We start from the raw sequence: 22,226 nt of genomic DNA, 5'->3' as shown, positions 1-22,226 counted from the left end.
CCTCCAGCTGTATCAGCCCCACCCTCGCACATGTCGTCGAGGCGTTTATCCTCTGCAGCACCTCGTACAGTCCCTCCTCCAGCACCACCCCCAACTCTTCCTCCCACTTTGCCGTAACCCCCTCACGGACACCCCATCCTCCTCAAAAATCAGCCCGTAAAGCGTCGAGACGACCTGCTGAGACCACCACCTTGTCCATCCCCGAATCTTCTCTGCATTTGCTGGCCAATAATAATCCAACAAATTTAGGAGGCCTAGCCCCGCACCCCCCGGCCTGCCGTCCCCTCTGCAGCATCACCTTCCTAATCCTAGCCACTTCCCCGCCCAAACAAATGAGATCAGCCTGTCCAGCCCCTCCCAAAAAACACCTCGAGCAAAAAGACCGGCAGGTACTGAAAAACAAACAAGAATCGCAGCAAAACATTAATCTTTACTACCTGCACCTGGCCCGCCAACGACAGAGGGAGATTGTCACACCTCAGCAAGTCAGCCTTCATCCTCCTCACCAGCCTAGTGAAATTGAACTTCTGGAGCCCTGTGCAATCCTGCACTCCCAAATACCTAAAATGAGATGCTACCAGACAAAATGACAGCCCCTGCACCTCGGCTTCCACAGGGTAGACTATAAAGGACCCACTTTTCCCTAAATTCAATTTGTACCCTGAAATCGTCCCAAACCTCTGAAGCAACCCCATTAGGCTCCCCACTGAACAGCTCGGCTACGAAGTATACAAGTCATTTGCATATAAGGACACCCTATGTTCCACCTCCATCCCCTCACTATCGCTTCCACAACCTCACACTCCTCAGTGCAATGGTCAAGAGCTCCATAACCAATGCAAACAGAAGGAGGGACATGGGACATCCCTGCCTCCTACGCTGGTGCAATGAAAAATACCCTGAATTCATACTATTTGGGTGCATGCTCGCCATCGACTCCTTATATAAAAGCTGCATCCACACCACGAACTTCGGCCCAATCCCAAATTTCTCCTATACTGCCATCAAATAACTTCACTCCACCCAAACAAATGCCTTTTCTGCATCCAAGACCACCACACCTCTGTCTCCCTTCCTTCTGCCAGAGAAAGCACTACATTCAACAGTTTCCTCACATTCAAGGATAACGTCTGCCCTTTACGAACCCCGTCTGATCCTCCCCAATCACCTTCGGAAGGCACTCCTCCAATCTTAACGCCAACATCTTTGCCAATATCTTCGCATCTACATTCAGCAGAGTTATGGGCCTGTATGACCCACACTCCACCAGATCCTGATCCTTCTTAAGCAACGAGATGGAAGCATGCCCCATCATTTGTGGTAAGACACCGTGTTCATCACGCCCTCAAAAATTCCCACCACCAACAGAGCCAGCCTGTCCTTAAATCTTTTATAAAATTCGACTGGCCCCGCCGTATTCCCTGCCTGCATCCTCCCAATTGCTCCCTTCACCTCCTCCACCCCCATCGGCTCATCCAATCCTGTCCTCTCCGCCTCCCCCAACCGTGGGCACTCTAACCCAGTGTTCTTCAAAGTCGGGGGAGCGACCCGCGGGCGGGTGTCAGGAGGGTTGCGGAGCCGTTATCCGTGGCGCTCTCGTTCGCGCAAATCCCCGCGCAGCAGCCGGCTTTTCATAACGCTGGCTGCAAGTGGCCTTTAAAATGGCCGCGAACATGTAAAAAAAATTCAGCCGCAGTGCGCATGATTATCAGCACGCATGCGCAAAACTATGCGCATGCGCGTCCATGATTGGCCACGCATGCGCAGTGCGGCTGCTATTTTTTTTTAAAAAACGGTCTCAGCTTAATCGCTCACTTGTGCATGCACAATTTATCATTTCACTTCATTGTTCCTTGATTAACTGGAGTAATTTTAAAAGGTGCAATGAAGTAAGTAGTTTATGTTTGTAATGTTCCTGTCTCCATCTATATTAGAATAAAAGGAATGCAAATCATGATCAGTCATACTCATTCTTGCATTACCTTTTTCACAATGGTATTTCCACGCTCATCTGTGTACTGTTCCTCTGTAACCGTTTTTTATTCATTTAATTTTTATTTTTTTCATTTTTTTTTTGCAAGTTCGGGGGGGTTTATTCATTTATTTTATTCATTTAATTTTTATTTTTTTCATTTATTTTATTCATTTGATTTTTTTTTACAAGTTCGGGGGTGGGTTGGGTTTATTTAATAAAATTGTATGGAAGAAATGCAGAACTTTGGACATATGGAAACTCCATACTTTCTGACACTGGAAGGCTTCACCTTCATCCAACAGGTTCCACTGCAGGAGCATGTACAAGGGCCAAAGGGACCAAAAAACAATTTCCTCCATTTTTATCAGCAGCAAACAAGGTAAGAGAAAATGGTGTGTTGCTCAGGTCGGCTGGCGTGGGTCACGAAGGTCAGCCGGCGGGGTCGCGAAGGTCGGCTGGGTTGGGCCCCGAAGGTTGGCCGGATGGTAAAAATGGGTCCCCGTAAAAAAAGTTTGAAGAACACTGCTCTAGCCCACCCAGAAACTCCCTCATCTCCCACCCCTCTTCCAGTGGCTCCAACTTTAAAGTCTCTACAGAACTCCTCGAACACCTTATGAATCTGTTCCGGAGCCATGACCAACTCCTCCGTCCTGTCCTGCATCTGAACTACCTTCCTTACCACGACCTCCCTATGAAACTGACCTGCCAACCTATGCCCTGCCTTCACTGTATCATAGTGCTGCTCTGGAAGTCCCCTTTAATAAATATATTTTTTCAGCTTTTTCAAATTTTTCACAGACAGTGACCCAGCCGGGAATCGAACCTGGGACCCTGGAGCTGTGAAGCATTTATGCTAACCACCATGCTACCCTGCTGCCCCATAACATTCAACAATCCCTTCCTGAACCCGAAAACAATTAAGTAACTACCCCCCCCTCCCATTTTAGCTGCTGACTGAGGTTAATTTCTTAAAATGAGATATAAACGGACACCATCGTTTATGAAACTCCTCATTCCCTCAAATTAAATTTAATCTTCTCTAGGCTTCGAAACGTCATTAAATTTCCCCGCCTTTTGAAGCACAGGGTGGAGCAACTGGCCTCCACCCCAAAGGGATCCACCCCCTCACCACCAGCAAAGCAAAGGCTAAGACATTTGCCCTGTCCCTGCCTGGAGCTCCGAGCAAGTCTGACACCCTGAATATGGTTCCCAGGGGACTGTGTTTTAGGTCCAACTGTAGCACTGTCAGCACCGTGCTAAAGAAGGTGTTCTGGGATTTCCTAAGTTTCAGACATGACCAAAACACGTATACATGATCGGCTGGCCCTCTCCCTCATCTGTCACAAATGTCCTCAACCCGTTCAAACAAGCGACTCATTCTTGACCTCATCAAATATGTGTTGTGAACTACCTTCAATTGTATTAGTGTCAGGGCAGCATGGTTGCACAGTGGTTAGCATTGCTGCCTCATGGCACCGAAGACTGGGTTCGATCCCGGCCCCAGGTCACTGTCCGTGTGGAGTTTGCACATTCTCCCTGTGTATGCGTGAGTCTCATCCCCACAACCCAAAAACATGTGCAGGATAGGTGGATTGGCCATGCTAAATTGCCCCTTAATTGAAAAAAAAAGAATTGGGTACTCTAAATTTAAAAAAATAATTTAAAAAATTGTCTTAGTGTCAACCTCGCGCACAAGATCGATGCTTTTATCCTCCATAAGATTTCATACCAAAGCCCTTCTTCCAATGTCTCCCCTAATTCCTCCTCCCATTTGACCTTAACCCAATCAGAGATTCTGATCCTTGTTTCATAATAGCAGAGGTAACTCTCACTTCTTTCCCCAAAACCATCAACACCTCCTCCGACAAAGGGGGCAAAATTTCCGTATCTGTGTTTATCTAAAGGTTTCTCTCCTTGGGGGTTCATATTTCTCCCTCAATTCTTCAAATGTTGCAAAATAACCTTCAAGAAACAAGTCTTTCAACGTGATCACACCTTTTTCCTCCCAGTCTTCAAACGCAGCGTCTGTTCTTACAAGTTTAAATAGATGGTTTTCTCGGATTGGCATTAGTTTCGACCCTGCCCCTAATTTGAAATGTTTGCGAAATTGCTTCCATATCTTCAGTGTTGACACTACAAAGGGGCTCTTTGAGTATTTCCGTGGCATCAGCGGAGGGGCGCTGTAGCGAGCACCCACAGCCCTGAACCTTTACATGCCCCTTCCTCCACCTGCATCCATACCATATCTTGTTTCCTAACAAGTAACAATTTACGAATCCGAGGAACCTCACCAGCCCATACAAACAAAGAGATTAATCTTTCCACTCTCATTAAAAAAAGCTTTAGATAAAAAGATTGGGAGACATTGAAATAAAAATAAAAACCGTGGCAGAACATTAAATGTTACCACTTATTCTCGGCCCACAAACAATAGGGGCAAACTATCCCACCGTTGTAAGTTTTCTTTAACCCTTGCTGTTCGGCTTGTAAAATTTAATTTAGAGATCTGAGCCCAGTCTCGAGCTATTTGTACCCCCAAATATCTAAAGTGGTTAGTTATTGATCAGAATGGCATGACTTCCGTGCTTTGTCCTTCCCTTGGTGTTGAGATTGAAAAGCACTCACTTTAAAAAAAATTTAATTTATAGCCTGGGAAGTTTCCGAACCTTTTTAGTAGTCCCATAATGTAATTACACAATGAAAACGATTTTGTTAGCCAAAAATTTGTAGGAATACCTATCTATATTAAGCCACCATGTTTATATATCTTCCATACATTGGCCATTCATTTTTTATATAGCGTGTGATGAGAAGGTGGCATGAACTTTGTCACAAGCCAACTAATGAAGACTGCAATCCAAGAGAAAAAAACAGCAGCCCAATGTCTGATGTAAAAACACAAAATGGCAAATGTAGCTCCAAAAGATATCCACAGCACATTTCTGCTGGAAATATGAGCAATCAGGAGACGGGATGAAAGGAGATAAAGTTATTTTTCCATGCTCAAAGGTGAAAAAGAAAACAAAACAGGAAAGCAAACTGTGCTAGTGTGCGTTCTCCACACCCTCAATCTGTTTTCTGTAAGCAGTAAAGAGGGGCAATAAACACTTAGGGGAAAATGTCAAATAAAAAATGAATGTTTGCATACCGCTGCCTTTCAGCCTTGTAAGATGCTGTAAGTTCGTCGAATAGTGACCCATTCATCTCCATTAATGTTTTTAGTACGTTGTAAACGAGTGCTACAATGGTTCTGTAAAAGAAGTTTACATTCACTTAAATGTTCTAAAAAGGATTTATGGAAGAACAATGTGAAATAGGTAATGTAAAAAAATGGAGATGTGTGCTGTTTGATCTTAGAGCTATCAAAGATAGAAAAACAATCCAGAAGGATAGATCCAAAACATAATCAAACAAAACAGTTCAAACTTAGCCCAGGGCAAAATTAGCAGTGATGTCAACAAATGTTTCTTCACAAATATTGTGCTCAACATACAGACTGGTATTCCAGGTAGAGATGGGGAACACTCTGGAATAAATTACTTAATAGCTGGCAGCTGCAGCGGAGGAATAATCAGGTACTTTGTAATGGATGAGCCATATTGGAAAGAATGGCTTTAATTTCTACCAGAGACTTTGAACAAAACTATCAATTTAAGGGACTCTATTCAGTCCCTATTCTATTGTCAGCAGACAAATTTGATATGAATAGGGATATCAGGACCAGAAGGCGCATCTATGAAATAGAGGCAAGAAGCCAGGTTAAATGTTACAAACTTTTCCCCCCCCCACACGAGTCATTTGTCTGAAATAGATTTCTGAAGCAGGTGGTGAGTAAGGATTCCGTGCAGTTATTCAAAAGGGGAATAAAGTTCCTATCAGAGAGGGAGGCATTTCTAGTTATATAGCATAAAGCTTGGAGTAGCTGGGAACAGTGGGATTCATGAGTTAACTCAGTCTCCTAGAGCTTTTCTTTATTTTGGAACTTTTGTCCTAAATTGGCCTCAGTATTTTTGCTTTTCTCAAAAGATTGTATGGTTATGTATTAAAAAACACAACTTGTATTCATACAGTGCCTTTCGCATCTTCAGGATGCCCAAAGTGATTCACAGCTGGTGAAGTACTTTTGAAGTGTAGTCATTGTTACAATGTAGGAAACAGGTCAGCCTATTTGTCCTCAGCAGGTTCCCACAAACGGCAATGTGATAATAACTAGCTAATCTGTTTTTTGTGATGTCAATTAAGGAATAAATATTGGCCAGGACATGGGCTATCTTCCCTGCTCTTCTTGAAAATAGTGCCATGAGACCTTTTGCATCCAGTTGAGAAAGCATGTGGGGCTCTTGAATATCTCAGCCAAAAGGCAGCAAACCTCTTGACAGTGCAGCATTTCTTCAGTACACTAGTGACAGCCTGGATTTTCATGCTCAAAAGTCTGAATTAGAACTTGAATCCACAACTTTATTGCTCAGAGGCAAGTGTGCTATCAGCTAAACCATGGGTGACACTAGGAGAACTAAACATTAAAGGAATTTTTAAAGATCATTCATGTACAAACATAATGCCAGTAATCATAATCAACACTGCATAACGGAGTGCAGTCTGAATCCGCAGTTAGGCTTTAACTTGACTCCAGATAGAAAGAAAGAATGAGACCTCTGAATAGAGTCTCACTCTGCTTCAGAATGAACTATATAGGAACAATACAAGTGCGCTTTCAGTAGGTACTGAAAATGTAAACCCAGTACAGACTGGTCGGAATGGATCTAAAATGAAGTATAATTGAGGTTGTTTTAACCCAGCTATCCAGTGGACAAATAATAATATAAAGCTACCACTGAAAGATACAAAGATGAAAAATCATTGTAACTATAATCTGTAAAACCATAGAAAAATTAATGTAAAAACACAAGAATATAAGAACACAAGAACCAGGAGGAGTGGGCAATTCAGCCCTTTGAGCATGCTCCACCATTCAATATGATCATGGCTGATCTCATTTGGGTCTCATTTCCACCTTCCTGCCCGCTCCCCATAACCCTTCATCCTGCTGCTAATTAAAAATGTATCTATCACTGACTTCCGGTGGCGGCCATGGAGTAAGTGGTCGCACATTTGGTGACTCCCACTCGAGGTGGAGTTTTTTCAGTTCTTCCCCACCCGAATGGTGTGGTATTTGAGGACAAAAGGTGTACGAGTGCCCAGGGAAGGTAATACTCCTCTGGTGAAGTTGGTGTACGGATCAGCAGACAAGAAGTGCCAGCTGAAAGAGAGAGCAGTTGCAGCAGGAAAGTTTTGGTGGTGCGACACAGGCGGAAGTCAAGGGGGCAGCACTGGCCACCCAGTGGTCGATGGAGTGGTGGAGTTTTTAAAATGACAAATTCCAGCAGCAGAGGAAAGTGGCCTTGGATGATCTGGCTATGGTGGCGGAGTCAGTACAGCAGACGCAGGAGGCCCAAGGCCTTGCGTTTCAGAAGGTGGAGGAGTTGGTGGTGGCACAGGAGGATCGGCTGACTACGCTGGAGGTGGAAATGGGGATGGTGATGAGCAGCCAGAAGAGAAGAGGTTGAGAGAGAAATTACAGAACCTTGAGAACCGCTCCAAGAGGCAGAATCTGAGAATTGTTGGGATGCCTGAAGGCAATGAAGGTGCGGAGGCCGCCAAGTTTGCGTCAAGCATGCTGGAGAGGCTCACGGGGGAGGGAGGCCTTTGACTTGCAAGGGTGAGGGGAAGTCAGAGGCCTTAGGTGAGGGCCACCATGCTAGCTGGGTGGGCTAGTTAACGAGAGTGAACGGGGGGGGGGGGGGGGGGGGGGTTTGCCAGAAGGAAGGCACTGGGGTGGGGATTCTGCTGTTTCTTTTTGTTTGGGGGCTGGGGGCAGTTGCTGACATGGGTGTGGTTGGTCTGGCACAGTTGGGAAGGGAGAGATGGTGGCGGACATCTGAGGGTTGGGGGGGGGGCCGCCAAGCTGGTCACGTGAAACATGCGAGGGTTGAATGGGCCGGTTAAACAGTCGCGTGTTGCATCAGAGCAGCCTGAAGGCAGACTTGCAGGAGACGCACCTGAAGTTGAGGGATCAGATGAGGCTGAGGAAGGGATGGGTGGGGCAGGTGTTCCACTCGGGGTTAGACATGAAGACGAGGGGGTATTATTGGTTACTAAGAGAGCGGCTTTTGAAGTGGGGTATATTGTGACTGATCCAAGGTGGCGATATGTAATGGTCAATAGGAAGTTGGGGATGCCAGTAGACCTGGTGAATGTTTATGCCGCGAATTGGGACAACGTAGACTTTGAGTTGGGTGTTAGGCAGGATCCCGGACCTAGTGGTGGCGAGAGAGTTTGGGGGGGGTTTATGGAGTACACGGAGGCGGAAAACCTGTGGAGGTTTTGGAGGCCGAGGGTGAAGGAGTTTTCGTACTTCTCCCATGTGCACCAGGTGTATTCCCAAATCAACTTTTTTGTTATAAACAAGGCGTTGTTGGCGAGGTGGTCGACCCGAAGATTATGGCTTCCGACCATGCGCGCACTAGGTGATTTGCAAGTAGTGCAAGGGGAGACCCAATGACCGCAGTGGAGGTTGGATGTGGGCCTGCTGGCGGTTGAGGGGGTGCGAGAGCGGCTTATGTGGAGTTGAACGATACGCTATGGGAGGCATCTAAGGAAGAGTTAGGGGGGGAATTTATTTTGATTCGGGTGCATAGGGAGAGGGTGGAGCGTGAGGAGGACGGGGCTGGTAGAGGAGATTCTGACAGTAGATCGGAGGTACAAGGATGGCGCTGGAGGAGGGGTTGTGAAAGGAGAGGCAGAGGTTTCAGATGGAGTTTGGATTAGTGTCCCCACGGGGAAGGTGTTGGACAGTTGCGGAGGGCCACAGATGTAGTGGATGAGTACGGGGAAAAGGCAAGCAGAATGCTGACTCATCAGCTTGGAAGCAGGCACCGGCGAGGGAGATTAGTAGGGTGAGGATTGAGAGGAGTAAGGTGGTGACGGATCCGGAGGGAGTGAATGGGGCATTTGAGATCTTCCATCGGAGGCTGTACAAGTGGGAGCCCTGGCTGGGAGGAGGAGGGTGGAAGAGATGTGGCGGTTCCTGGCTGGGTTGGAGTTCCCTCAGGTGGAGGGGGAAAAGGTGCAAGGGCCAAGGGTACCGATTGGGTTAAGGGAGGTGATGGACGGCATGGGTGCGATGCAAGCGGGGAAGGCCAAGGGTTCCTCAGAGTTTTATAAGAAGTTTGTTGCAGAGCTGGTGCACTTGTTGGTGAGGATGCAGAATGAGGCGAGGGGTAAGGGGGAGCTTCCCCCCACATTGTCACAGCCGTACATCTCCCAGATCTTAAAGAAAGAGAAGGACCTGGAGCAGTGTGGGTCGTACCGTCCAACATCGCTGCTGAACGTTGATGCAAAATTGTTGGCGAAGGTGCTCGCGTCGCAAATTGAGGACTGTGATCCAGGGATGATAGGGGAAGACCAGACGAGATTTGTGAAGGGAAGGCAGTTGTCTGCCAATGTGCAGAGGCTACTTAATGTAATTATGATACCTCAGAGGGGCAGGAGATAGAAATAATGATGGTAATGGATGCAGAGGCGGCCTTTGATCGGGTGGAGTGGGCTTTTTTGTTGGAGGTGCTGGGGCGGTTCGGGTTTGGTCAGGGGTTTGTGGATTGGGTTTGGCAGGGCGCTGATGAGTGATGAGTGTTTAGGCAAACGGGATAAGTTTGGAGTACTTTGGGTTACATTGTGGGGTGAGACAGGGGCGCCTGCTCTCCCCGTTGCTTTTCACCTTCGCAATAGCGCCGTTGGCAATGGCACTTAGGGTATTGAGGGATTGGAAAGGGGTTGAGCGGGGATGCCGAGTATAGAGTTTTGCTATATGCGAATGATCTGTTATTATATAGCTTGGACCCGGTAGGCAGCACTGGAGGGATTATGCAGATTTTGAGGGAATTTGGCCAGTTTCTGGGGTACAAACCGAAAATGGGAAAGAGCGAGGTGTTCCCAATCAATGCTAGAGGGCAAGAGAGGAGATATGGGGAGTTGCCGTTCTGGGGGGGTGGGGGTGGATTTTACGTATTTAGGACTTCATGTGGCGTGGAGCTGGGCCCAGCTACACAAATTGTACTTTTTTCACGATTGGTAGAAGGAATAAAGGCGGAGTTTAAGAGGTGGGATGTGTTGCCACCATCACTAGCTGGGGCACGTGCAGACAGCGATGGTGGGATGTGTTGCCACTATCATTGGCTGGGGCGCGTGCAGACGGTGAAAATGACAGGTTCATGTTCCAGAACCTACCTATCTTTGTTCCCAAGGTCAACGGGATAATTTGGGGGTTTGTGGGTGGGGACCCGCATGTGACACGGGTGTTGCTGGAGAGGGGTGGTGGTTGGGGGGGGGGGGGGGGGGGGGGGGCTGGTGTTGCCGAATCTGATAAATTATTATTGGCCGCGAACATTGTTATGGTGAGGAAATGGGCTGTGGAGGAGAGATTGGTTTGGGAACAAATGGAGGCGGCATCATGTAGGGGGACGAGTTTGAAGGCACTATTGTTGGAACCTCTTCTGTTCTCCGGTTACTGGTCAGATACTCCATGAGCCCAGTGGTGGTTTTGCTGTATTGGGTTTGGAGCCAGTTTAGACAACATTTTTGGCTCAACAGCATGCTGTTGTGAGCGCCGATATACAACAACTATAGGCCTGTGTCGGCGGGGCTGAATGCGTGGTTCTGGATTTGGCGGCAGGTGAGCATAGAGTACTTTAGGGACTTATTTTTTTTATACAGTGGGCAAGTTTGCAGGGCTGAATAAAGGGGAGGAATGACGAGGGAACACAAACTGGAAGGAGAGCACGGGAAACGACAACAACCGCAACAAACACAGCAGGGCAACAGAGAGTAAGAAAGTACAGGAGGAAGGAACGACAGGCCGCCAAGGCAGAGGCAAACACACAACAGTGAAAACCGACCGGGAGAAGCAAGCAACATCAGGGGCACCGCCCAGGCACCCGCCCACCCAGTTTTGTTTTACTTGTGCTGTATGTATTTTCTTTAAAAAAAACAGAAAAGGAGGGGAGAAAGCCCTATCTCCCAAAGACATGTATAATGTAATTGTCTCTCTGTTGCTTCTATGTATACACACTTCCCCAGTTTTTAATTTTCCACCCCTTGGTTTTTTATTTACGTAATGTTTTTGTTATCTCTTTTTGGTTTCTTTGTGTACACCTGTAAATATACCATGTATAAAAAAAAAACCCCAAAAAAACAGGTAGCACGGTGGTGCAGTGGGTTAGCCCTGCTGCCTCATGGCAGCGAGGTCCCAGGTTCAAGCCCGGCTCTGGTTCACCCCATGTGGAGTTTGCACATTCACCCTGTGTCTGCGTGGGTTTCGCCCCCACAACCCAAAGATGTGCAGGTTAGGTGGATTGGCCACGCTAAATTGTCCCTTAAATGGAAAAAAATGAATTGGGTACTCTACATGGAACATACCGTGCAGAAGGAGGCCAATCGAGTCTGCACCGGCCCACCTAAACCCTTACTTCCACCCAATCCCTGTAACCCAATAACCCCTCCTAACCTTTTTGGTCACCAAGGGCAATTTATCATGGCCAATCCACCTAACCTGCACATCTTTGGACTGTGGGAGGAAACCAGAGCACCCGGAGAAAACCCACGCAGACACGGGGAGAACGTGCAAACTCTGCAGTGACCCAGCGGGGAATCGAACCTGGGACCCTAGCGCTGTGAAGCCACAGTGCTATCCACTTGTGCTACCGTGTTGCCCTAAACTTATATTAAAAAATAAATAAGTTTGGAAGGCTGGATGAGTTGGAGGAATCTACGAGTTGCCCAAAGCTTTATGTAATTGCAGGTGAGGGATTTTGTGAGGAGAGAGGTGCTGTCCTTCCCTTGACTGCTGCCTCAGTTGTTGCATGACAAGATGTTGTCAGAGGACACTACAAGAGATGGGAAGGTGTTGGATACAACAAATTGATGGAGAGGGAGGGCAAGTGGGAGAAGGATCTGAGAGGAGAGATGTGGCCGGGACATGGGTAGAGGCCTTGCGGAGGGTGAACATGTCCTTGCCATATGGGAGGTTAAGCCTCATCTAGTTTAAGGTGGTGCATAGGGCGTAGGGCCCACATGATGGTGGCGAGGATGAGCAGGTTCTTTGCAGGGGTGGAAGACACGTGTGGGCAGTATGCCGTGGGGGGGGGGGGGGGGGGGGGGCGCGCTCCACATGTTTTGGCCGTGTCCAAGACTGAGGGGGCTCTGGCAAGATTTCTCAGTCCTCATGTCTGAGGTTCTGGGTGTGGGATGGTTCGGAGTACAGAGATGGCGATATAATAATAATAATAATTGTTATTGTCACTTATTTGGTGTGTTGGAAGACCCGGGAGTCTATGTGGGGAGAGAGGTCCGATTGGCCTTTGCTTCCCTGATGGCCCAGAGACAGACTTTGTTATGTTAGCGGGCTCAGAGCCGGCGAAAGCGGGAGTATGGGTGATTTTTGATTTGATTTATTATTGTCACATGTATTAGTATACAGTGAGAAGTATTGTTTCTTGCATGCTGTAAAAACAATGCATACCTCATATAAGGAAGGAAGGAGACTGCAAAATATAATGTTACAGTTATAGCAAGGTGTAGAGAAAAGATCAACTTAATACGAGGTCGGTCCATTCAAAAGTCTAATGGCAGTAGGGAAGAAGCTGTTCTTGAGTCGGTTGGTACGTGACCTCAAACTTTGGTATCTTTTTCCTGCCGTTAGGAGGCGGAAGAGAGTATGTCCGGGGTGCGTGGGGTCCTTACTTATGCTGTCTGCCTTTCTGAGGCAGTGGGAATTATAGATAGAGTCAATGGATGGGAGGCTGGTTTGCGTGATGGACTGGCCAAATTCACGACCTTCTGTAGTTTCCTGCGGTCTTGAGTAGAGCAGGTTCCATATCAAGCTGTGATACAACCAGAAAGAACACTTTCTATGGTGCATCTGTAGACATTAGTGGCGGTTGTAGCTGACATGCCAAATTTCCTCAGTCTTCTGAGAAAGTAGAGTTGTCGGTGGGCTTTCTTAACTATAGTGTCGGCATGGGGGGACCAAGACAGGCTGTCGGTGATCTGTACACCTGAAAACTTGAAGCTCTTGACCCTTTCTACTTCGTTCCCATTGATGTAGACAGGGGCATGTTCTCCACTACGCTTCCTGAAGTCGATGTTAATCTCCTTCGTTTTGTTGACATTGAGGGAGAGATTATTGTCGTCACGCCAGTTCACCAGATTCTCTATCTCACTCCTATACTCTGTCTCATCATTGTTTGAAATCCAACCCACTACGGTGGTGTCAACAGTAAATTTCAAAATAGAGTTGGAGGGGAATTTGGCCACAGTCATAGACCACTGATTGTGGTCTGTGGGTTAGAAAGTTCAGGATCCAGTCGCAGAGGGAGGAGCCATGGCCATGGAGTTTGGAGGTGACCTGGCATGTGATTGGAGAAGGTCAAGTTCGCTTTGTGGGGGTCGGTAGCGTGGTACACCCAGAGGTGGACACTATGCATTGATTCCTTCAAGGAAGATTGAGGGGTCAGCTGGGGGGGGGGGGGGGGGGTGGGGGAAAGAGAGAGAGAGAGAGAGAGAGAGAGAGAGAGAGAGAGAGGGAGAGAAGAAACATTGGGAAGGTGGGACGTAATGGGGGTTGGTATCGGGGGAGGATGAGGATTTGTGGTTGTTGGTTCGAGAGGATGTTTTGGTCTTCTGATACTTTGTGCATGCAAGTAAAAGCCTTGAATAAAAATATTTTAAAAAACCTATCTATCCCCTTCTTAAATTTGATTAATGTTCCGGCATACACTGTGGGGACAATTCCACAGATTCACAGCCATTTGAGCAAAATAATTCCTCTTCATTTCTGTTCCAAATCTACCACTCCCTAGTCTAAAACTTTGGCCTCTCATTCTAGAATGTCCAAGGGGAAACATCTGCTCTAAGTCTACAAACCATCCATACTATATACCATCTACAGCTGATGCATGTATAAACTTTGGCTCAAATCTTCTGAGAAGTGAGTGGCAAATGACTCAGCTTAAGCTGCCGTTTTCTTCTCAGGTCCCTGGGGTTTTTTTTTGTTGGGGGGGGGGGGGGGGGTGAGATGCTGTTGAGTAGGTTAGGAAAGTGGGGTGAGCGTTGTTGGGGGAATGAAGTGGGGATGAGCACTGCGCTAATGTGTGTGTGAAGGGATTTAGCTGTTCTGTGTGTGACACTGTTCAGTGTTGGGGGAAACAGGTTTAATTAAAAAAACGTTTAGAGGACCCAATTCATTTTTTCCAATTAAGGGGCAATTTAGCATGACCAATCCGCCTAGCTGGCACATCTTTGTGCTGTGGGGGTGAGACCAACGCAGACATGGGAGACAGGTTCATTCAGCAACAGTGCAACGGAAGATAGGTCTTAAGAGGCGTGTCTTCAGCTCCATATTTGCAGATGCCACAAAGGTGGGTGGGTGGGTGAGCTGTGCAGTGATCCCAGTGTGATTTTGAAAAGTTGAACGAGTGGGCAAATGAATGGCAGGTGTTGTATAATTTGGATAAGTGAGAGGTTATCCACTTTGGCAGCAAAAACAGGAAGGCAGATCCGAATGACCATAAATTAGGAGAGGGGAATGTGCAAAGAGACCTGGGTGTCCTTGTACACAAGTCGCTGAAGACGAGCATGCAGGTGCAGCAGGTAGTAAAGGCGGCAATTCCCTCATGCCGAAAGCGTTCGAGTACAGGAGAAGGGATGTCTTGCTGCAGTTATACAGGCTTTGGTGAGGCCACACCTGGGATAGTGTGTGCAGTATTGTTCTTCTTATCTGAGGAAGGATATTCTTGCTGGAGTGCAGAGAAGGTTTACCGGACTGATTCCTGGGATGGCAGGACTAACGTATTAGGAGAGTTGAGTTGGTTCAGATTGTATTTGCTGGAATTCAGAAGAATGAAGAGGAATTTCATAGAAACCTATAAAAGTCTAACAGGACTAGGATAGGTTAGATGAAAGAAGGATGTTCACGATCTGGGGGTGTCCAGAACCAGAGGTCACAGTCTGAGGATACAGGGTAGACCATTTAAGACAGAGGAGGAAAACTTTCTTCACCCAGAGTGGTTGGCCTATAGCATTGGATACCACAGGAAGCAGTTGAGGCCAAAACATTATATGTTTTCAAGAAGCAATTAGATATAGCACTTGGGGCGGAGAGGATCAAAGGATATCGGGTTGGGGAGGAGAGAGAAGCGAGATCAGACTATTGAGTTGGATGACCAACCATCATAATGAAAGGTGGAGCAGGCTCAAAGAGCCGAATGGCGTCCCGCTCCTATTGTCTAAGTTTCTTTGATGAAAGTAAGGGGCATGACTTTGCGCGAATTACAATTGCCATTTAGCTGCCTGACTCTGTCACTGCAACCCTGCTGGAGCAGGGCTGAAAGATCCCACCAACTCCACCGCTGCCCAGACTATCTGGGCCTTTGTCTATTTGAATGACTTATTATTTTGTTATAGTGCAAGCACCAAGTTATTAAAATATACATATATTTTAATACAAAAAACGTACGGGTTCCAGTGTTCCTTGGAGATTCTGTATAAACTGCCAAACATAATTGGTAGAATTTTCTCAGAGTTATCTTCAATCAAACTAAGAATGTACTCATTGTTCCAGAAATACAAAGCTCTTTCTGCGACCTGTGGAGATAAAAATTAATCTGAAAACATGTAATTTAAAAAGAACAATTTCATAAGATTATTTACTGAAGGTGTAGCTCTGGATTCTCTGAACAAATATTTTCATCATGCCATATTTTAGGCCCCATGGTCAGGTGCACTAACAAGGGTAAGAAAAGGAAAGTCATTTAACTAGCTCTCTTCTTTGGATATGAAATTTCACCAGGTACAAGTAGAATAATCATACTTTTCTTTCTTCCCAACTATAAATGTTACTCTTTGGAGATAGTAGAATTGTTATTCCCTAAGTGAAGCATAATTTAGATAACAATGCAATGCTCACAAAAAGAAAAATGGGGCACTTGCAACTTCCAGACCGATTGTTGAACTGCTATTTAGTTATACTTTTATCATAAACCCTGAATATGCAACACATGACAGTAAGTGAATGAAAATGATGGTAAGCAACTTACTATCCCTATTCAACAATTAAATTTTTATGCACGGGATGGACAGGTGCAAGAAAGGTTATCAAACCATTTTTTAAACAAAAGTCAAGTGAAGAGTAAATAATTTCCTTCCTGCTCAGTCTCAACAGTACTCTAATTTTGACCCCAGGATACCAGCATGCATTTTTTTCATTCTAGGAAAACTAATGTCTTTTCATGTAAATCTGCACTATAGTCACAGGAATGAGACTTTGAACAAGAATGCCGAGAGTTGGGCGAGTGAGGGAATCAGAATCGCTTTCCAAAAATATAATTTTGTATGTATTTAACAATTAGCATCCAACTGAAATTTACTGTTTAAATTCTAAATTTTATCCAGGCTTAAGCAGGATACAAGCTCTTCACTGGAGGGCAGTTGAAGTTAGTTAATTAAGGAAACTAGAGGGCAGCACAGTAGTTAGCATTGCTGCCTACAGCGCTCAGGACCCGGTTCGAATTCCGGCCCTGGGTCACTGTCCGTGTGGTGTTTGCACATTCTCGCCGTGTCTGTGTGAGTTTCACCACCACAACCCAAAGATGTGCAGGATAGGTGGAGTGCCCATGCTAAGTTGCTCCTTAATTGGAAAAAATAATTGGGTACTCTAAATTTATTTTTAAAAAGTAAGGAAACTAGCGACCTCCAGTGGCGGCATATAGGTGGAAGTCGCACTTTGGGTAGCTCCAGCTCGAGACTCTGGTGTTTGGAGTTTAATGCCCGGTTTCAGGGGCATTTTTGAACAAGCTGTGCAGGAAAGCATAAGGAAGGTGGTGAATGTCTAAGATCAGAAAAAAGCCGCTAGGAAGAAGTGGGCAAGTGAAAGTTTGCCATCGAGCGAACAGGCCAGCCTGGCAGCAGGAAAGATGGCGGAGGCAGGATTGCTGGGTGGGGCCGCGCCCCATGGTGGAAACCCTGACCGAGGTGATGGCCAGAGAATTCGAGAAGCAATTCACTAAGCACATGGAGGTGCTGCGAAAGGAGATGATGGCTGCGATAAAGGAGTGGGTGGAGGAGGCGATTGCCCCAGTGAAGGCAGCGGTGTCGAAAACATCGGCTGAGGTACGGGAGCAAGCAGAGAAGTTAATGGGGATGGAGGAAGCTCTGTCGTAGCACAGTGATCAATTCACCTCGATGGGTGAGGAGCTGCAGAGGGTGGTGAAGGCCAAAAGACTTAGAGCCACGATGGAAGACCTCGAGAACAGGTCAAGTCGGCAGAATTGACGAATTGTGGGCTTGCCTGAGAGGGAGAAGGGTCCAAGACCGAGTACTTTGCAAAGATGCTGGCAGAGTGGCTGGGGGAGAGGGAAGAACCCTCCCAAGCCGAAAGCAAATATGCCACCAAGGGCAGTTATAATTTGCTTTCACAATTTCATGTCAAGGAGAATGTCTTGCGTTGGGTGAAGCAAAGGCGTGAGGTGAAGTGGGAAGGAGTTGGTATTCGAATATACCAGGACTTGAAGGTGGAGATGGTGAGAAGGCAGGTAGCCGTTGGACAGGTGAAGGCAGCACTCTATACAGTAAGTGTGAGGTTTAGCGTGGTCTTCCCAGCGAAGCTGAGGGTGACGTACAATTTGAGAGACTTCTACTTTAAGATGGAGGAGGCACCGGAGGCGTTCGTGAAAGCCAAAGGGCTGGGACTGAAATAAGGAATGGGATTGGGACTTGGACTTAGGGGAGGGAGGGCTGTGCAGAGCCTTTATTTCTCATTTCAGGTTGTTATTCATTTTGTATTTGTGGAGGGGACAGTTGGCGTTTTTTGGTTTGATTGAATGGGAAAGGGTAGTTTACCTTTGTTATAGCCAACAGTTGGTTATAATTATATTGGGCTTATGGTGGTTTACTGGGGCGCAGTTTTTGCACTGGCTTTGGTTTTGTCGTTGTTTGTGGGGACTAAGTCATAGGGGAGGGGTTTGGGAGGAGGAAGGCCTGGGCATGGACCCCCATTTTAGGAAGCGAAGGTTAGCTTGTGAACAGGAGTGTGGTGGGGAGAGGGTCCACGGTCACTGGAATGTTCAAACAAGTTTCGATTGGCCTGGGAGGTATGACAGGTGGGGGGAGGGGATTGATACTGGGAGAAGCGTTTTCAAAAGGAATGGATGGAAGGATTCTGGGAGTAGATGGGGGATTCTGGGAGGGGAGGGGGGTTTCCTGGTAACAAAGGGTAGGGGCGGGTCTGGCTGAAGGGCAGGGTCCATAACTATGGACTATGATGATGGCGGGTGGGAAGGGGGGGGGGGGGGGGGGGGCAACACGGACGGTGGAGACACCCCCAGTCAGAATTGTAATGTGGAATGTGAGGGGTTTGCGGAGGGGGGGGGCAGTGAAGAGGTCGAGAGTTTTTATTTTTACACATTTAAAGAGCTTAAAGGCCTACGTGGTGATGTTGCAGGAAGCCAAAACGAGGTGATAGATCAGGTGAGGCTTATAATAATAATATTCTTTATTAATGTCACAAGTAGGCTTACATTAACACTACAATGAAGTTACTGGGAAAATCCCCTAGTCACCACACTGGCGCCTGCGCGGGTACACACAGGAAGAATTCAGAATGTCCAATTCACCTAACAAACATGTCTTTTGGGACTTGTGGGAGGAAACTATGCAGACACGGGGAGAACATGCAGACTCCACACAGGCAGTGATCCAAGCCGGGAATCGAACCCAGGTCCCTGCCGCTGAGGCAACAGTGCTAACCACTGTGCTACAATGCCGGAAGGGTTGGGTGAGTCAGGTTTCCCATTTGGGATTCAATAGCTGGGCTCGGTAGGTAGTGGCATGGGTGAGCAAGAGGTGAGGTTACAGATGGAGAAGGTGGTGACAGACCAGGGAGGCAGGTACGTGAGAGCGGCGGGGGCGTTAGAGGGGATGTTTATGGTACTGGCGAGCATATATGGCCCCAACTAGGTGATGCAGGGTTTGTGAAGAGGGTGCTGGGTGTCATCATGGATTTTATAACCATGGGCTAATGGTGGGGGGGGGAGAGAGAGAGACAGAGAGAGAAAGATTGGAATATGGTGCAGGACCCAAAAATGGATAGGTCTCAGCCATGCTTGCTTGTCCAGTCAGGGGGCGTGAAGGCTCAGGCTGGGCTCATGAGAGAGATGGGAGGAGTGGATCCGTGGAGGTTTTTACACCCGAGGGAACGGGAGTATTTGTTTTTGTCCCCGGTACAAAAAGTGTACTCGAGGATAGACTTTTTCAGGGTGGGGAAGGCGCAATTGGCTGGGGTTAGGAGGTTGGAGCATTCAGCAAGGATGATTTCGGACCATGCTCCGCATTGGTTGGATGTAGTTTTAGAGAAGGGATGGCCCAGAGGTTGGGGTGGTGAATGGACGTGGGGTTGCTAGCAGACCAGAGTGTTTATGATAAGATCAGGAAGGTGATCGAGGAATGCGTGGAGTTTTAATTGCACAGTGGAAGTTTAGCAGTTGGTGGTTTGGGAGGCCCTGAAAGCAGTAGTGAAGGAGGAGATGATTTCATTCAAGGCTAAGGTGGACAAGGAGGAAAGAGAGGAGCGCCAAAGGTTAATAGAGGGCATTCTGGAGGAGGAGGATGGGAGGTACACAGGGAACTCTGACCCAGCCCTCTTAGCCAAAGAGGAAGAGGATACAGGCAAGGTTCGACTAGTTGTCCACAGGGAATGCGGTGTGCCAGGTGAGGGGGGCGGTTTATTGTCTAGCGAGTTCTGGAGGGAGGTAGTGGCGAGGGAGATAGTTCAGGTGCGCGATAAAATGAGAAAGTTGGTTGTGGCCCCGGAGCAGATAGATAAAGTATTTGAAGAGTTTTATAGGGCGCTATAAAGGTCGAAGCCACCAAGGTGGAGCGGGACATCAGGGAGTTCCTGGGAAGATTGGAGTATCAGAGGTTGGGTGAGGAGGGTAGAGCAGGCTTGAATGGGCCAGTTGGGGAGCAGAAGGTGAAGGAGGGAATTGGGAGGATGCAGGCAGGGAAGGCGATGGGGCCTAACAGGTTCCCAGTTGAATTCTATAAGAAATTAAAGAATACATTCGCGCTGTTGATGGTGGATATGTTAGAGGATGTGATAGGCAGAGGCTCCTACCATCAGCAGCGCCAACTTATCCTTAAATTTCTTGCCACAGACGATGGGCAGATTTCAATTTCGCTGCTGCTAAAGAAGTATAAGGATCCAGTGGAGTGTGTGCCGTATAGGCCCATAGCCCTACTGAATGTAGATGGCAAGATATTATATGCCGATGATCTGCTATTGTATATCTCAAAACTGAGCGCGTCGGTGGGGAGTAGAATGGAGCTTCTCCAAAGATTCGGGACATTTTCGGGTATAAATTGAACTGAGACAAGAGTGGGTATTTCATGATCTCCCAACCGGGAGTTGAGGCAGGGGGGCTCCAAAACATTTTTTTTTACTAGTTTGGTGGGGAGGATGAAGGCCGACTTGTTAAGGTGGGACAACCTCCCTTGGACGTTGGCAGGCCAGTGCTGGCAGTTAAAATGAATGAGCTGCAGCGATTTTATTTTTTTACTCCAGTGCTTCTGGTCTTTTTACCAAAGTCCCTCTTCAAGGAGGGTGGACAAATTGTTTTTCACGTTTATCTAGGGGGGGGGGGGCAAGATGGTCAGGATTAATTAATTTTTCTTAAATAATCTTTATTGTCACAAGTAGGCTGACATTAACACTGCAATAAAGTTACTGTGAAAATCCCCTATTCGCCACATTCCGGCACCTGTTCGGGTACACAGAGGGAGAATTCAGAATGTCCAATTCACCTAACAGCACGCCTTTCGGGACTTATGGGAGGCAGAGCACCTGGAGGAAACCCACGCAGACACGGGAAGAGCATGCAGACTTTGCACAGACAGTGACCCAAGACGGGAATCGAACCTGGGACCCTGGCGCTGTGATGGAAGTGTTACCCACTGTGCTACCATGCGGTGGCCCTGCAGAGAGAATGACAGGCGGGGGGGAAAGGGGCTAGGCTTCCCAAACTTACTGTACTACTATTGGGCGGCAAATGCAGAGAAGGTGCGAGGCTGGAGCAAGCAGAGGGAAGCCGGATGGGTTAAGATGGAGGGCGGCTTGTGTCAGGGGTTAGCGTTGTGGGCGCTAGCAATGGCGCCGCTCCCAATGGCTCCAGGAAGGTACTCGGTGAGTCCGGTGGTGGTGAAAATCTGGAGGCAGTTTAGGCAACATTTTAAGCTGGGGCTGGGTCAGGGGGGAAGATGCCGATGAGGGGAATCACGGGCTCAAACCAGGGAGGATGGATGCAAGATTTCCGAGATAGGATGAGAGGGGGATCAAGGAAATTAAGGATTTGTTTCTTGGGCGTGCGATTCACAAGTCTGGAGTTGAGAGAGAAGCATGGATTGGCACAGGGGGAACGGTTTCGGTATCGTTCCGGGCGGGGGGGTTTGTTTCGGCGATCTATGGGAGGAAGATCCTGGAGGAGGACAGGGTGTCTATAGAGGGGATTGGGGCAAAGTGGAAGGAGGAGCTGGGGGGAGTAATGGAAGAGGGTAAATGAGGAGGGTAAATGCCTTGGCCTCGTGTGAGAGGCTGGGGCTGATACAGTTGAAAGTCGAACATAGGGCACACATCAAAATCAAAGATGAGCCGACTAAGGGGGTGGAGGATGTCTGTGAGCAACGTAAGAGGGGCTCCGCAAACTACGTTCATATGTTTTGGTCCTTCCCGAAACTGGAAAGGTTTTGGAGGATGGTATTTAGCACAATCTCAGGGGTCTTACACATGGATGTGGAACCCTGACCCCTCTAAGCCATATTCGGGGTGTCGAACCAGTCCAAGTTGTTGGCAGGAGCGGGGCCGGATGTTTTAGCCTTCGCCTTGCTGAACGCCTGTAGGCGGGTACTGTTGGGGTGGCGGTCAGTATCTTCACCCTGTGCCTCGGTGTGGCGGGTGGACTTGCTGGAGTTTTTGACACAGGAGAAGATGAAGTTTGAGCTGAGGGGAGTGAAGGAGGGGCTCTACAATTCTTGGAATTTGTTTATTCGGCAATTTTGGAAGTTAGTTGCCGCTGACTGTTGAGGGGGTGGGATTGTTTTGTTTCTCTTTTTATATTATTGGGATTGTTTTTGTTTCTCTTTTGTGTGG

The 22,226-nt window shown here is 47.5% G+C and overlaps 1 protein-coding gene across 1 annotated transcript in view; it reads right to left on the bottom strand.

The window, feature by feature from the left end:
- The window catches only part of ppp2r5a (protein phosphatase 2, regulatory subunit B', alpha isoform), a 288,446-nt gene that overhangs the window by 2,536 nt on the left and 263,684 nt on the right, over positions 1 to 22,226 (bottom strand). Inside the window, exons 11-12 of the mRNA XM_038811016.1 lie at positions 15,546 to 15,673; positions 5,124 to 5,225 (exon numbers count right to left, since the gene is read on the bottom strand). Of these exons, the coding sequence (XP_038666944.1) occupies positions 5,124 to 5,225; positions 15,546 to 15,673 (230 nt within the window). The remainder of the gene's footprint in view (positions 1 to 5,123; positions 5,226 to 15,545; positions 15,674 to 22,226) is intronic.

This window comes from Scyliorhinus canicula, chromosome 1, assembly GCF_902713615.1.
Source record: "Scyliorhinus canicula chromosome 1, sScyCan1.1, whole genome shotgun sequence".
Taxonomy (NCBI): domain Eukaryota; kingdom Metazoa; phylum Chordata; class Chondrichthyes; order Carcharhiniformes; family Scyliorhinidae; genus Scyliorhinus; species Scyliorhinus canicula.
The sequence above is the reverse complement of the archived record's forward strand: the minus strand, read 5'-3'. Positions and strand labels throughout refer to the sequence as shown.